We start from the raw sequence: 13,386 nt of genomic DNA on the forward strand, positions 1-13,386 counted from the left end.
AGCAGGGCCCCGGTTCGGATCCCACATGAGGGCCAGTGACACTGCCCTCTACAGCTAAGATGGTGAACAACAGCTCGACCTGGAGCTGAGCTGCCGTGAGTCACCGGCGATGGCATAGGCTGCAGCCCCTGCTGCAGTGGGCTGCCATAAGCTACCGTGTGTGGCCAGCAGTCAGCGTGAGTGGCTGGCAGCCGGTGTGAGCTGCCAACAGCCACTGTGAGTGGCCATCCAGAGGGTGGCGACCGATCTGCCTCATCTGGGAAGAGCGCCATGATAATACCAACATGGGCCAGTGAAGTGACGTCCTCCACAACTAGAATGAAGAACAAAAAGGACAGCAACTCATCTGTTCCCCTCCCCCAATTCCCCAATAAAATCTTAAAAAAAAAAAAAGGGATACACAGATGGAGAAAAAGTGCACGTGGAGGAAGGTTAACAATGAAAGGTGTCGCTGAAGGGTGTGTGCACGTGCATCATCTTATTCCTCCAAGCTTTCTGTACACTGCAATTTTTCACACTAGAATGTGAAAATATGTATTTAAAAAATAAAATCATTTGTAAGTCACAAAAAAAGAAAATGTGGACCTGGCTCATAGTGGGGAGACACCTAGGGTATCAGAGGCACCCCCTGCTGGGCCAGGGCAATGCCTCTGGGTTTGTGGATCTCCTGGCAACTGGATCTGGTCTGGAGGGGGGGGGGAGCCCCTAGGGAGGGGGAGGAGCTCAGGCAGCTGCTATTTATCAAGCTGTGGGGAAGCACTTCAGTATTTTAACAATTGGTCTGACAGCACGCGTGCATTCAGCTGAGTATCAGTCTTGCCTGCAGGGTCTGGGCTGGCATATCAGTGCTTGCAGGTGGGCAGGGGCAGGGAAACTGGTGGTGGGGGCGAAGGGGGCGGTGGCGAGCCAGAGAGCACCTGTTCTGAGCAAGCAGGCAGCTGCTCTGCTCCAGCCCTGACCACCCGTCCCCGTCCCCAGACAAGCCAGAACTCTAGATTGTAATGCGACTGACTATCCTGATCTTTAAATGTTCACATTTAAAAAACACTGTGCGGGCCAAACATAACACATCTACAAGCTGGATTCAGTTCTCAGGCTGTGGATTTTGACCTCTCACTCCAAGTGCAGAGCCTGGCTGCCCAGAGCACTGCCACTCCCCTTCCCTCACCCTGGCAGACATTAATCCATCCCAGCTCTTTCCTACACAGCCTGGGCCTGGCCTTGGCCTTGTCCCCCACCCCCTCCTGTCTCCCTGCTCCCCCCATCTAAGGCACCAGTCCCCAGCTCAGACTCTCCAGAACAAAAACAGCGGGAGGGTTCCTGAAGCAGGACAGCTCTGCCACCTCCCAGGTGGCCCTCGGCTCTGGCAAGCCAGAGTGCTCTATGGGTCCGACACCCTGTCAGAAAGGAAGAGGACTTCTGGGTCGGGTCAAGGGGGACCCGTACACAGGGATTGGAGGGTGTTGGACAAACTTTGAGGAGACCCTGTGAGGTCAGGGCAAGCACTTTATGGGGGTCCTAGTCACCACCTATCATCCTCTAAGTGCATTTATTGGCTCAATGTCTCTGTCTGCCTGTCAACCCCCAAGCCCCTTCGCTCGCTCTTAGCCTTTCCTGCTGGTGGCTTGACCACTCCAGGCCACAGAGTAGCCTCCTCTCACCTGCGGAACCAGACCCTGTGACCCATCAGACCAGGGACCTAAACAAGCCTGTGGAGAGCCAGCTCCAGCGCCGGGAGGGGACCGGGCTGCCGGAGCTGCATCACGCAGATCGGGTCACCCAGTGCCTCTCCAGGCTGGAAAAAGCCTGCAATCTTGTCCTCGGAGTCAGGGCGGGAGGGCTGGGTGAGTCACTGGGTGTGGAGCTGCCACCCCAGACACATGCCGCCTTGTAAAAGGCCTGCTCCGGAGCCTGGCCCCTCCCTGGCTCAGTCTTGTTGCCAGGATATTTTGAGACTCTCCCTAGGCAGCCCCATCTCTGCTCCCCTTTGCTGCCACTCCACAGTGGTCACTACTGGAGGAGGGAAATGCCAGGGGCTGGGATTCAGGGCTCCAGGCGGGAGTCCTGGCTCTGCCCCGACCTCTGGGCTCGCCCCAGCCAAGCTACTATGCTGGTGGGAGCCTCCGTTTCCTCAAATGTGAAAGAGGGTGCCCTAAGCAAGCACCAAGGTCCTTCCAACTTGACAGCGTTTTGCCCGAATTCAGAGGGAATTCCAGAGTGTTCAAGGGCCTCTGAGAAATAGGGGGTGGGGGATGACGGTGGGGGTGGGGGGCAGAAGGAGCAGGTCAGCCTGATGGGCTGTCAGAATCTCAGCCTTCGCTGGTGCTTAAAGATGGGAGGTAAACTGTAACTAACGGACCCTCCTTGAGCGACACTGGCAGGGCGGCCCAGAGCTGGCAGTGCTCTGTGGAGCACGTGACATTAGGGCCACCTTGGAGCCAGCCTCTCAGGGCTTCCTGGCAGGGCCAGGCCGTGGGAAGTAGCTGACCACCCCATCTCCACAGGGAAGAGATAAAAGGAGGACTCTTGGTTAATAACAGATGTCCCAAGGTCAGCAGGGGAAGGGATTGGAGGGTGCCCAGTCCCCTGTGGTTGCATCACTGATGAGGACACCGGATCTGAGGGACCTGGTAACCAGTGCCAGGGGGTCCCTGCTGCCCACCCGTGGGTCCTGAGCTAGAGGATGGGGCCTGGGCAGTACAGCGTGTGTGGCAGGGGGAGATGCTGGCTGGGTGTGCCCCTCCCACCGCACCCATGCTGCAGACCTGGGGCCATACCCCTGCCATGCCTGTGCGGCCTTGCCTTATTCCTGTTGGTGGGATGGGCCTCCCAGGAGCAGTTTCCAGCCATCTCCAGGCCAGGCGAGTCCAGGTTCCTCACAGCTCGGTTCACAGCTCACCTGCCGACCAGCACACCCCACCTGCCAAAGGCAGAAAGGGCCGCATGAGGTCAGCAATGTCCTCCAGCCCCACTCAGACTCCTGTGCCCAGGCCCCTTGGGCGCTCACCTTAGAGGAAGCTGACAAGCAGTCACCTGGCTCCCTCAAGGCAGGGCCGCCTGGGAGGCACAGCGACTGTCCTGCTGAGTCCAGAGAAGGTTACCTCCTGCCTGGGCAGCTCACTCACCCCCTCCTGACTTGCTAGTGAGACCTTGCTGAGGAAGAAGCCCCTCTCCTTCTCCCTTGGTCTACAAGATTTCTGGAGCCCCCCCATATTTCCTTGGGTACCTCTGTGTTTAGCCCATGGTGGGACAGGGGTTCCCAGCAATCAAGCCCTGAAGGCGGGGAGGTTTCCTGGTGGAGGCGGCCTTTGCCTGACCTTGTGTTTGTAACATGCTATGGTGTCTGGTCTTTCCCCTACAGGTGCCTTGAAGGCAGGACGGCAGGACAGCTCAGTCATCATCGGCACCATTGTCACCACCATCAGTCCCTGTGTCAATGAGTGCCAGCCCGCCCACACTCATCAACCCGTTTGGACAGCAGGTGGGGAGGCCTGGAGGGGATGACAGTCCTTGGAGTGGGCGTCCCTGCCAAAGACTGTTCCACCCTGGCCGGGCAGAGTTCATTGGTCCTACTGCCCCAGTGTCCCCTGGAACTTACTCCTGTCCCCCAACCCGAGCTCTGCCCCTGCAGGCAAGCACCTATCCCACTGCGCAGGTGGTGAAGCTGAGGCTGTGAGCAGAGAAGAGCTTTGCAGGGGCAGAGCCCAGGCTGCAGGCTGCTAGACCTCTCCTCAGCCTGGAGGGAGCGCTGGGCAGCCTGCTCCACTCCACTCCCCCGGAATTCCTTCCTCCCTGGGGCTGCAGCCGCCACGCGCACCCACACCCCAGTCCGGGGCGGGGCCTCGGCAGGCGCGCCCATTATTGGCTGGGGAGGGTGGCTGTCCGCCCGGGTTGCCCATCCCTCTTTAACCCTTGGTTCTCCGGGTCCCCTGACGCCAGTGCTGTCCCGAGGCCCCGCGGAGTTGGAAGGCTCCACCCTGGACAGCTGCCCGCGACAGAGTGGGAGCTGCACAGGTGCCCCAGCGCAGTTACTCGCAGAGGTGGGGGGAGAGCCCTTGTGCGCGAGAATAAGTGAGCGAGTTCTGGTGATGCGCGTGCAGGGCGGGTTTGCAGAGAGCGGTTGCTAAGGAAGTGTGTCTTTAGCCTCTTCCCGCCCCCGCAAGTCTTGACTGTCGTAGGGCCACTGTCCCCATTGCCACGGACAGGCATGCTTCTCCCCGCGCTGGGGCTTGCCCAAGCTCTCCTTGTGCCTGCAACCCCAAACCTATCTGTCTCACCCCCATCCCTCCTGGCTCCAGGTACACCCCCTTCACTGTGCCTATTCTTCTTGGTGGCCCTTGCAGACATGTACCTCCCCTGAGGTCTGTGGCCCCCAGGGATGTTCTGACTATCCAGAGCCCCGCCCTTTCACCTAGGCAGGTTAGATATCCAACTACACAGGTGCCCCCCAGGGCAGCTGGCTGCGACCTCCCCATGATGCCAGGCTTGGGCTGGGCAGGCAGTTGGGGCCCTGAGCTCATCTTTGCTGATTGATTTGGTGGGTGGGTGCCCCTTGTGTGTCTCTGAGCCCTCGTTCTGCCCTGCCACTGGCAATCTGATGCTATTGCACTCATGCAGAGAGATCTAGAAGCCAAATGGACCCCAGATGGGCCATAAAAATACATGTGTGTGACATGTGCATGGGATGTGTGTGAGTGCATGTGAGAGTGCTGTGCTCCTCAGGTCAGGATCTGGTCTATGACAGAGCTAGCAGACAGGAAAAAAGAAAGAAAAAAGAAAGAGAGAAAAGAAAAAAGCTGCCAGCTCAGCTCACTCCTGACCCTCCCCTCAAAACACAAGCCCGAGGTTCCTGGCCACTTGTGGCCACCTGTCTGCCTCCATGGGCCTCAGGAAGCTCCTCATCTCCTTTCAAACCCCCCCACCCCACCCCAGCCCCAAACCTATGCCCGGGACCTCAAGGCCACTAGGTGAGGCTGGCCTCCAGGAGGCCCAGGTGGGAACCATCAGACCCCAGTTCTCCAATCCACCTTCCCAGCCCCTTGCTTTGTCTCCAGGCTGCCACCTGGGCTGGGCTTGAGAGCACTGGCTGTCACTCCCCCCAGACACAGAGGACCTGTGTTTTCTCACTCCAGGCCCTCAATCCCCCTGCTCACAATTTGGATTGAAGAGGTTTATGGGGGGGGGGGGGAAGCAAGACCTTCCAGAAGATCTCCAGGCCTCCATCCAACGCCAATACCACATCAGGAGCTTCGGGTCTGCAGGAAGCGGGGATGCAGCTGCCCAGCCTCCTGTGGCTGTCCAGGCCGATCCCTCCCTGGTGTTCACCCCAGGGCCGGCCCCACAGCTGCAGGAGCTCAGCACCCGATGGAAAGAGGGGCGTGCCCCTAGTGCGTGAGAGCAGTGGGCGCCATCTCACCACGCTTGGGATGCTGCCTGCTGGGTGTTCCCTCCCCACCCTTCCCGGCCTGGACAGCTGCTGGTGAGGGTGGTGGAGGGACAAAGGGGACGCCCCCACCCACAGGAGACAGAGCAGGAGCTGGAAGTGGAGGACGGCTTGGGGGTCAGGAACTGCCAGAACGCCAGGGCCTGCCACACAGGAGGGGGACTCTCAAAGATCCCCAATGTCCCTGGGACTCCCGAGCCTCAGAGGCTGCAGGAGGCCCTTGAGAGGCGAACGCCCTCCCCGGGGTGTCAGGGCTACTGCTTGGGGCTGTGTGGTTTCTGGGCGCTGCCTGCCCTGAAGGCGCCCACCTCATTCTCCTTCTCTGCCTGGCCTTCCCCCTGCAGCCCCGATTCCTAGACAGCCCCCTCCCCCAGCCCCCCGGGGCCCTGGGCCCCACGGAGCTACCTGCAGCTGCCCCTTTGTGGAGGGCTCCTCGGCGACGCCTGCCTCTGGCCGTGACCCACGAGGAAGCAGTCCCGCGCAGAGCAGGGCCCGAGCCTCCAGAAAATGCGCGCTCAGAGTGGAGGAGAGCCCTCGCCTGCCGCCGGAGAAGATGGCTTTGGAAGCAGAACCCGCCCCAAACCCAATTCCAGGCCCGGCGGGAGGAGGGGGAGGAGGAGGAGGGGCTGAGCGGGGATGAGGGCTTCGGGAAGGAATGCCCACTCAGGAGCCCCCCCAGAGCCCCACTGGGAGCTCATCTCTCTGCCTGGTGACGTCACGTTGGCCCCTTGCACTCTTGCCAGTGTCCAGCTGTTCATCTCCGGAGCGTCCTGCGGCTCCACAGGGCTGCCCAGGAGAGGGAGCGCCCTGCTGTCCACTTGCCTGGCGCCTCCGGTCAGCTCCAGCTGGGCCTTTCGGGGGCGTGCAGGCCCAGGAGGGGCGGGTCCCCACCCGGTTGTTCAAATGTACTGAGGGGCTGACGCAGGGAAGCTAGGAGGCAGCAGGGTGAGGGCTCTGTGGAGGGGGTGCTGCAGGCACTTTTGAGAGGTAGACTTGGCAGCAGGTCGGTGAGGCCACCCAGGTGGCACCCCACTCCCTCCTCCCCCCCCAATCTGCCCAGGGCCCCCTGCTGACCTATGGAACCAGGAATTCCCTTCTCCCAGCTCTAATGGCAAGCAGATGCTGCAAGTGGAAAATCACCGCTTGCCTGGGCCGAGCAGGGAGTTGGCGGCTGTGCTGCCTGGTGTGTGCGCGCTAGGCGGGAGGGTGAGTCAACCTCGACTCCCCGCTTCCCCCACGAGCGCCCGCGAGGTCCTGGGGCACCGAGCCAAAGCCTGGGGGTTGCAGTACCCCGAGGGGTAGCCTGAGGACTGGGCGCTGAGGAGTGGCTTCCCAGGGAGCCCCGCGGGAAAGCCCCCCCCTGCCCTGGGCCAACTTTCTCACGGCCCAGGGAGCCCGAGGGAATTCCCACCAGCGCTTTCCCTGCAGGAGCAAATGGTGCCCAGTTTGTGTGTATGTGGGTGGGTGGGTGGGAGGGTGCCTCCGTGGCAAGTGGAAATAGAGCTTCCCCTGCACCTGGCCTCCTGCCCCCGCCCCCACCTTCCCACCCCCCACTGCCCAGGAACCCAGTGTCCCTGCCCAAGTGCAAACCTCAGGCGAGGACGGGAGTGGGGATGTTCCCTGCAGGGCCCAGCTGACCTCCTGGGGCGGGGGAGGTACGAGAGGCAGGCTCGAGGACGCCGAGGGGGCTGAGAGGCTGGGCAGGCAGCAGGTAGCTGGTGACCCTCCCTGCCCCCCCAGGGCGGGCCAGCTGGGGCCCAGCTGGGCCTCTTGTTTATGTGGGGAGGCCAGGGGGAGGTGGGGGGAGGCTGGGGGAGGCCCAGGCCAGGCAAGTTCCAAGTGTAATTGCATCTGGACACTTAAAAGGAATTGTGTGAAGTGGGCAGCGGCTCTCAAGTCCACCGCCTTATTTGGTATGGAAATTTGTTTCTTTCCAGACTAATGAGAGGTGCTTGTCAATGGGAAAGCCACTCTTCGCCTGGGTTTGCTGCTGTTCTGTTGCCACCAGGTGTCCCCAAGCTGGAGGTTGGGCTCCCCGCAGGACCGGTAGAGACAGCCCAGCTGGCATGGGGGGCTTCCGTGGCCGCTTCCCATCTCGGTAGTCCTGAGCCTCAGTTTCCTCACCTGTCAGGTGGGGGGGACAATGACTGCAGAGGGGCAGTGAGGAAGGGATCAGATCCTGGTGGAAAAGCGCTCGTGTACCTCAGAGGGCTCTGCCCAGGCCCAGCATCATTGATTCACTCCCTCTGTCCAGCCACGAGGCTCAGGGCTCAGTCCCCAGGTGACCTGTCCAGTGCTGGCCTACTCGGACACTGAGACACAGTCCCTGCACTGCCCACTTTCACACTCTACATCACACTCTGAACAGCCACCACCCTGCCATCAGGTGCCCCTCCCTAAAGAAAGGAACTTGATTTTTAATTGTCCCCTGCCATGGGCCTCATAGGTGCACCACCCCAGGCATACACCACCCCATACACCACCCCAGGCAACCTCAGGCCAGGACCTTTCCCTGCTGGGGGCTCTGGGCAGGGCTGTTTCCCGCCAGGGCCCTTCTGTGGGCCACAGCTGCTCCCTGGGTGACGGGTGTGCCCCCCTGAGTCAGCCGGGCCCCAGAACCTTGCTCAGACCTCTCATAGTGCAGACACTCCTAGAGCACCTGCTGGGCTCCAGGCTGATGAATGGGACAGACAAGGCGTCTGCCCCCAGGGAGCTGATGGCAAGCCAGGAAGCAGACCAGAATCAGATGATCCAAACACAGGTAAAACCTCACCTGAACAGAAGGCACCAGGGCCAGGTATGCCAGGGAGATCAGGGTAGCGTCTCTGAAGAGGTGACAGTGAAGCCTGTGGGGAAAGTTGGGCAGGAGTGACTCTGGTGAGAAGGCATCCCAGCAGAGGAAACGGTATGAAAAGGCCCTGAGGCAGGAAGGTGTGTGCACAGGTGAATGGGGCAGGGGCTGCATGAGGCCGCGGGGTGCTGAGAGGACAGGGGTGGATGAGGCCCGAGTCAGGCAGCTCTGACTGCCCCCCCCCTCCCCGGTCTGGGATCTTGCACTTCTTATCCTCCTGTTCTCACCCCTCTGCTGCCGTTTGTCCCACCTGATCAGGGGACAGGTGCATTGATGGTAATGACAGCTACAGCTGCCACTAACTGTCCTGTGAGCCAGGGCCTGCATAAATTGAATCATTTAATCCTCATAACATCCCCCACTTACGGAGTCATCCAACACGTATTTACTGAGCACCTACTATGTGCCAGGCCCTGTTCTAGGCCCTGGGAATCCATTGATGAATGAAACAGGTAAAGCTGCAGGCCTGCAGGGTGCTGGAAATGAGGAAACTGAGGCCCAGGGAGTAACTGTGTATCTGTTGGACACCCCCCACCCCCAACCCCAACCTCAGGACCCGTGCCGGGGGGCTGGGACCTGTCCATGTCCACATCTTCAGCCTGACATGGAAGCATCGAGATGTGAGGAGAGCTCCGCAGCCCCGGGTTCTAGCACTGGCTCTGCCTCTGATAAACTGAGGGAAACTGAGGCTCGGTTTCCCCAATTGTGCCATGGAGAGGGTGGTGGGGTTCGATGGTACCTCTGCTCCATGCTCCGCCCTCTCCTTCCACTGTAGCTCTGATAGGCCACTGCTTCGTTTTTCTCAGCAGGTCTATTGAGATATAATTCACATTCCAAACACTTTGCCTCTTTAAAGTGTGCAATTCAATGATTTCGATATATTCACAGAGGTGTGCAACCATCACTACAATCTAATTATTGGACATTTTTGTCTCCCCCTCAAAAGAAGCCCGATGCTTATTAGCAGTCACTCCCCATCCCCCATGCCCCAGCCCTGGTGACCACCAATCTACTTCTGTACACTTTGTGATCTTTTGCGTCTCGTTTCCATCACTGAGCGTAACGTTTTCACGGTTCATCCATTTTGTGGCGTGTGTCAGTGCTGCGTCCCTTTCTATGGTGATAGGCTGGGTGTTTAGGGCCACGTGGTCTCAGGCCCCCCCCCCTCTTCTGCGTGGCTGAGATCCTCCAGGAGACAAGGCAAATGTGTACCTGGTCTGGGTCTCAGGTCAATCCCGGAGGCCCTTTGGTGTTAGCCCTTGAGATAAAAAGGTCTCTCCAAGGTCTAGCTAGCTTTCCTGATGGGGAAGGGTGAGTAGAACTCCCTTCTCCTCCTTCCCACCCTCCTACAGCTAGGCTGGACCATCTGTGATGGAAGGTGCATCTTGGGAACCTCTGCAGAAGCCTACATTTTCCTCTGTCCCACATGTAGGAGACTGGCTATTCATTTGTTCATTCATTCATTTGTCCATCCATCCATCCATCATCTACCATCATCCATCCATTCATCAGTCCATCCATTGATCCATTCTTTATTTTAAAGATTTTTATTTTGGAATTGGGGGAGGGGAACAGACAAGTTGCTGTCTTTTTGTTCTTCAGTCTAGTTGTGGAGGACGTTGCTTCACTGGCCCAAGTTGGCACCATCATTGCGCTCTTCCCGGGCGAGGCAGATCAGTCGCCGGCTTCTGGACGGCCGCTCACTGCGGCTGCTGGCCGCTCACGCTGGCTGCTGGCTACACACGGTAGCCCATGGCAACCCACTGCAGCAGGGGCTGCAGCCTACGCTGTCGCCGGCGACTCACAGCAGCCCAGCTCCAGGTTGAGCTGTTGTTCAGCATCTTAGCTGTAGAGGGCAGTGTCACTGGCCCTCATATGTGGGATCCGAACCGGGGCCCTCTGGCGTCCCAAGCCAGCCCTTAACCATTGCGCCACTCGGCCGGCCCTGATCCATTCTTATCTTCATTCAACACGTAGTTACTGAACACCAACAATGTTGATCCTGGGAAAAGAATTGTGGAGGAACCAGACATGAGGGGAGAGGAGGACAGGTGATAAGCAGAAACAAATGAGCAGAAGAATTCCACCTGGGATCATTGCAGCGCGGAAGATGAACAGTTGTAGTGATAGGAAATTATATGGTGGGAGAGGAGAGGGTGTGACAGAGGCTGAATAGTGGCCTCCTAAAGAGTTTGATGTCCTAACCCCCAGATCCTGAGACTGTATGACCTTCCATGGCAAAAGGGACTTTGCAGATGTGCTGCAGTTAAGCATCTTGAGACGGTGACTATCCAGGAGGCCCCCATATAATCACAATGGTCTTCACAAGACCATTCACTTGTAAGGTTTCATTCAACACGGTCGAATGAATGAACAAGGTTAGAGTGAGATGTGACGAGGGAAGATTACCGGGAGACCAGGCAGGAGATGTGAAGCCTGAAGAAAGAGGCTGGAGGAATGTGCAAAAGAGGCCACAGAGCAAGGATGCTGGTGGCTCCAGAAGCTGAAAATGACAAGGAAATGGAGCCTCCTCTAGAGGCTCTAGAAGGAACCAGCCCTGCAGACAACTTGCTTTTAGGCTTCTTGTCTCTAGAACTACAAGAGAACAAAGGTGTGTTGTTTTAAGCCACGAAGTTTGTGGTCATTTGTTACAGCAGCAACAGAAAACTCGTACAGAACGATAGATAGGCCTCTTGAGCAAGGGCAGGCTGGAAGGACTTGCTGCTTGAGCTGAGAGACCTGACTGCGGAAAGGAAAAGGAGTCAGTTCCTGAGTCCACGGGAAAGCATTGCAGGATAGACAACAGCAGGTGTAAAGGCCCCCAGGTGAGAAAGGATTTGGTGTGTTAAGAGTGGCCGGAGGGGGGTGACCAGTCAGCCCAGTTGGTTAGAGCGTGGTGCTGATAACACCAAGGTTACTGGTTCAATCCCCGCATGGGCCACAGTGAGCTGCGCCCTCCCTGAAAGAGCCAACTATGCCGTTGTAGCATGAAAGCAACGTGTAGCCAATGACCATGGCTGTTCCCCAATAAAAATAAAAATAAAAAGAGTGGCTGGAGGGCAGGAGTGTGAGGGAGCATGTGATGAGGCTGGGGTGGGGGGGCCTCCAGCCCCCCTGCAAGCCCTGGTGCACAGCCACCCCCTGGAACCAGAGATGGGGTGTTCCAGGCACTGGGCCTTGGCTGGCTTCCCATCTTTCTAGTTTCAAACTCTATATTCAGGTTCCAATTCCTCACTTCCCTGATGTCCAGACATTTTCCAGCGGTGTCCACTTCTCCCCCTTCCCATGGCCACTCTCCTGGTGCAGGCCTCTGGCACCTCCTGCCCGGACTCCTTGCTGGTGGCCTGGCCTCCACTCTGTCCCACTGTGCATTCTACTCACACATCAGACTTCGTCATGTGGGTTACCCGCCTGTGGGGACCGTCCAGCATCGTAGCTCCACTGGCCTGTCCAGCTTCACTGCATGGCCAACCGTGATACCAGCTTTGGTGCCCCTCTGCTCATCTACACTCCTCCTCCCTTCCCTCCACACCCACCCCTGCCCAAGCAAATCCCAGTTGTCTTCAGCTCACCATCACCCCAGCCCTTCATGTGACAATCGACACCTGCGAAACCTAGGCAGGTGCCGGGCAAGAGCCAAGCTGCTAGCAGCAGTCGGGGTAAACGACTCCTCACTGAGGGGGAACAGGAAGGGAGGGAAGCCAGGGACGGCACTGCCCTAAACCCGAGATCACCTTCCGGAGTGGGGTCCAGGCCTGCCATGGGCGCATATGTGCAAATAAAATGAAAATATGCCTTGACACCCACCTCAAATTAGTCAGTTTTCCCTGGCACTAGCGCAGAATTGCTGAGTTGTCCTCATGTCTGAGTGATCAGGTGTCTTCTGTTGTGGGAGGCCACGTTTCCCAAACTTTCTGGCAGAAACAGCAATTTTCCAGATGAAAGTCAAGATTGTTTAGCTCCTGGGATAGCAGTTTGAGCTGGAATTTCCCCTGAGGCCTGGTTCCATCTGCCAGCTGAACGGATCACACTGATTACAGTGTGTGTGTATTTGAAGTCATTAAACTTTTTTTGTTGTTGTTGTTGTTTAGCTTTTATTTCATAATCATAAACTTAATTCTGCAACCCAGCTAGACTTGGAGGGGGCAAGGAAAATGTGGAACCCAACGAACTGCAGCGAGAGCACAAAGATTATGGGGTGTTCTGAGCAGATGGGACGGGGGTGCTCTCCTGACTATAGAAGGAATGGTCTGGTTAAGATAAAACCAGTCAAATGCATCCGAGTTGTTCACAGTCAGCAATGGTGATCTTCTTGCTCGTCTCGCCATTCCTGGACCCAAAGTTCTCCATGGCTTCCACAATATTCATGCCGTCTTTCACCTTGCCATCCAACCACTTGGTCTTGGCCGTGCAGATGAAAAACTGAGGACCGTTTGTGTTGGGTCCAGCGTTTGCCATGGACAGGATGCCAGGACCCGTATGCTTCAGGATGAAACACTCATCATCAAACTTCTCCCCGTAGATGGACTTGCCACCTGTGCCGTTATGGCGTGTAAAGTCACCACCCTGGCACATAAATCCTGGAATAATTCTGTGAAAGCAGGAACCCCTTATAACCAAATCCTTTTTCTGCAGTGCTCAGGGCATGAAAGTTTTCTGCTCTCTTTGGAACTTTGTCTGCAAACAGCTCGAAGGAGACGCGGCCCGAGGGCTCGCCGTCCACGGCGATGTGGAAGAACACGATGGGGTTGACCATGGCTGAGCGTAGGGAAGTCCGGGCGGCAGTGTCTGGAAGGCCTCAAGTCATTAAACTTTTAAAAAATACCAGCATCTTTAAAAAAATTTAAGGTAAGGGTAGCTGGTTAGCTCAGGTGGTTAGAGCGCAGGCTCTTAACACCAAGGTTGCTGGTTCGATTCTCACATGGGCTAGTGAGCTGCGCCCTCCACAACTAGATTGAAGACAACGACTTGACTTGGAGCTGATAGGTCCTGGAAAAACACACTGTTCCCCAATAAAGTTTTATTTTATTTATTTTTTTAATTTTTATTTTTTTAAAGATTTTTATTGGGGAATTGTGGGGATGGGAACAGT

At 57.4% G+C, this 13,386-nt stretch overlaps 1 protein-coding gene, 1 long non-coding RNA gene and 1 pseudogene across 5 annotated transcripts in view; 1 reads left to right on the forward strand and 2 right to left on the reverse strand.

The window, feature by feature from the left end:
* The window catches only part of MRGPRF (MAS related GPR family member F), a 14,998-nt gene extending 8,972 nt beyond the window's left edge, over window positions 1-6,026 (reverse strand). The window contains exons 1-3 of one of the 4 annotated variants that reach the window (XM_019654738.1): window positions 5,849-6,026; window positions 3,008-3,078; window positions 2,803-2,920 (exon numbers count right to left, since the gene is read on the reverse strand). In XM_019654738.1, coding sequence (XP_019510283.1) covers window positions 2,803-2,850 — 48 coding nt within the window. In that variant the 5' untranslated portion in view covers window positions 2,851-2,920; window positions 3,008-3,078; window positions 5,849-6,026. Of the gene's footprint in view, window positions 1-2,802; window positions 2,921-3,007; window positions 3,079-5,197; window positions 5,829-5,848 lie in introns of those variants that run through there. The other 3 variants (XM_019654740.1, XM_019654737.1, XM_019654739.1) reach the window with 3 other exon arrangements.
* A 142-nt stretch (window positions 6,027-6,168) lies between these two features.
* On the forward strand, window positions 6,169-9,934 carry LOC109389319 (uncharacterized). Its single transcript, XR_002125378.1, has 4 exons — window positions 6,169-6,649; window positions 7,381-8,204; window positions 9,647-9,722; window positions 9,897-9,934. It is a non-coding gene; the product is annotated as an uncharacterized LOC109389319 (long non-coding RNA).
* Window positions 9,935-11,273: 1,339 nt separating this feature from the next.
* On the reverse strand, window positions 11,274-13,099 carry LOC109389287 (peptidyl-prolyl cis-trans isomerase A pseudogene; annotated as a pseudogene).
* Between the last annotated feature and the right edge of the window lie 287 nt (window positions 13,100-13,386).

This window comes from Hipposideros armiger, unplaced genomic scaffold (genome assembly GCF_001890085.2).
Source record: "Hipposideros armiger isolate ML-2016 unplaced genomic scaffold, ASM189008v1 scaffold_228, whole genome shotgun sequence".
In the NCBI taxonomy this organism is placed as follows: Eukaryota; Metazoa; Chordata; class Mammalia; order Chiroptera; family Hipposideridae; genus Hipposideros; species Hipposideros armiger.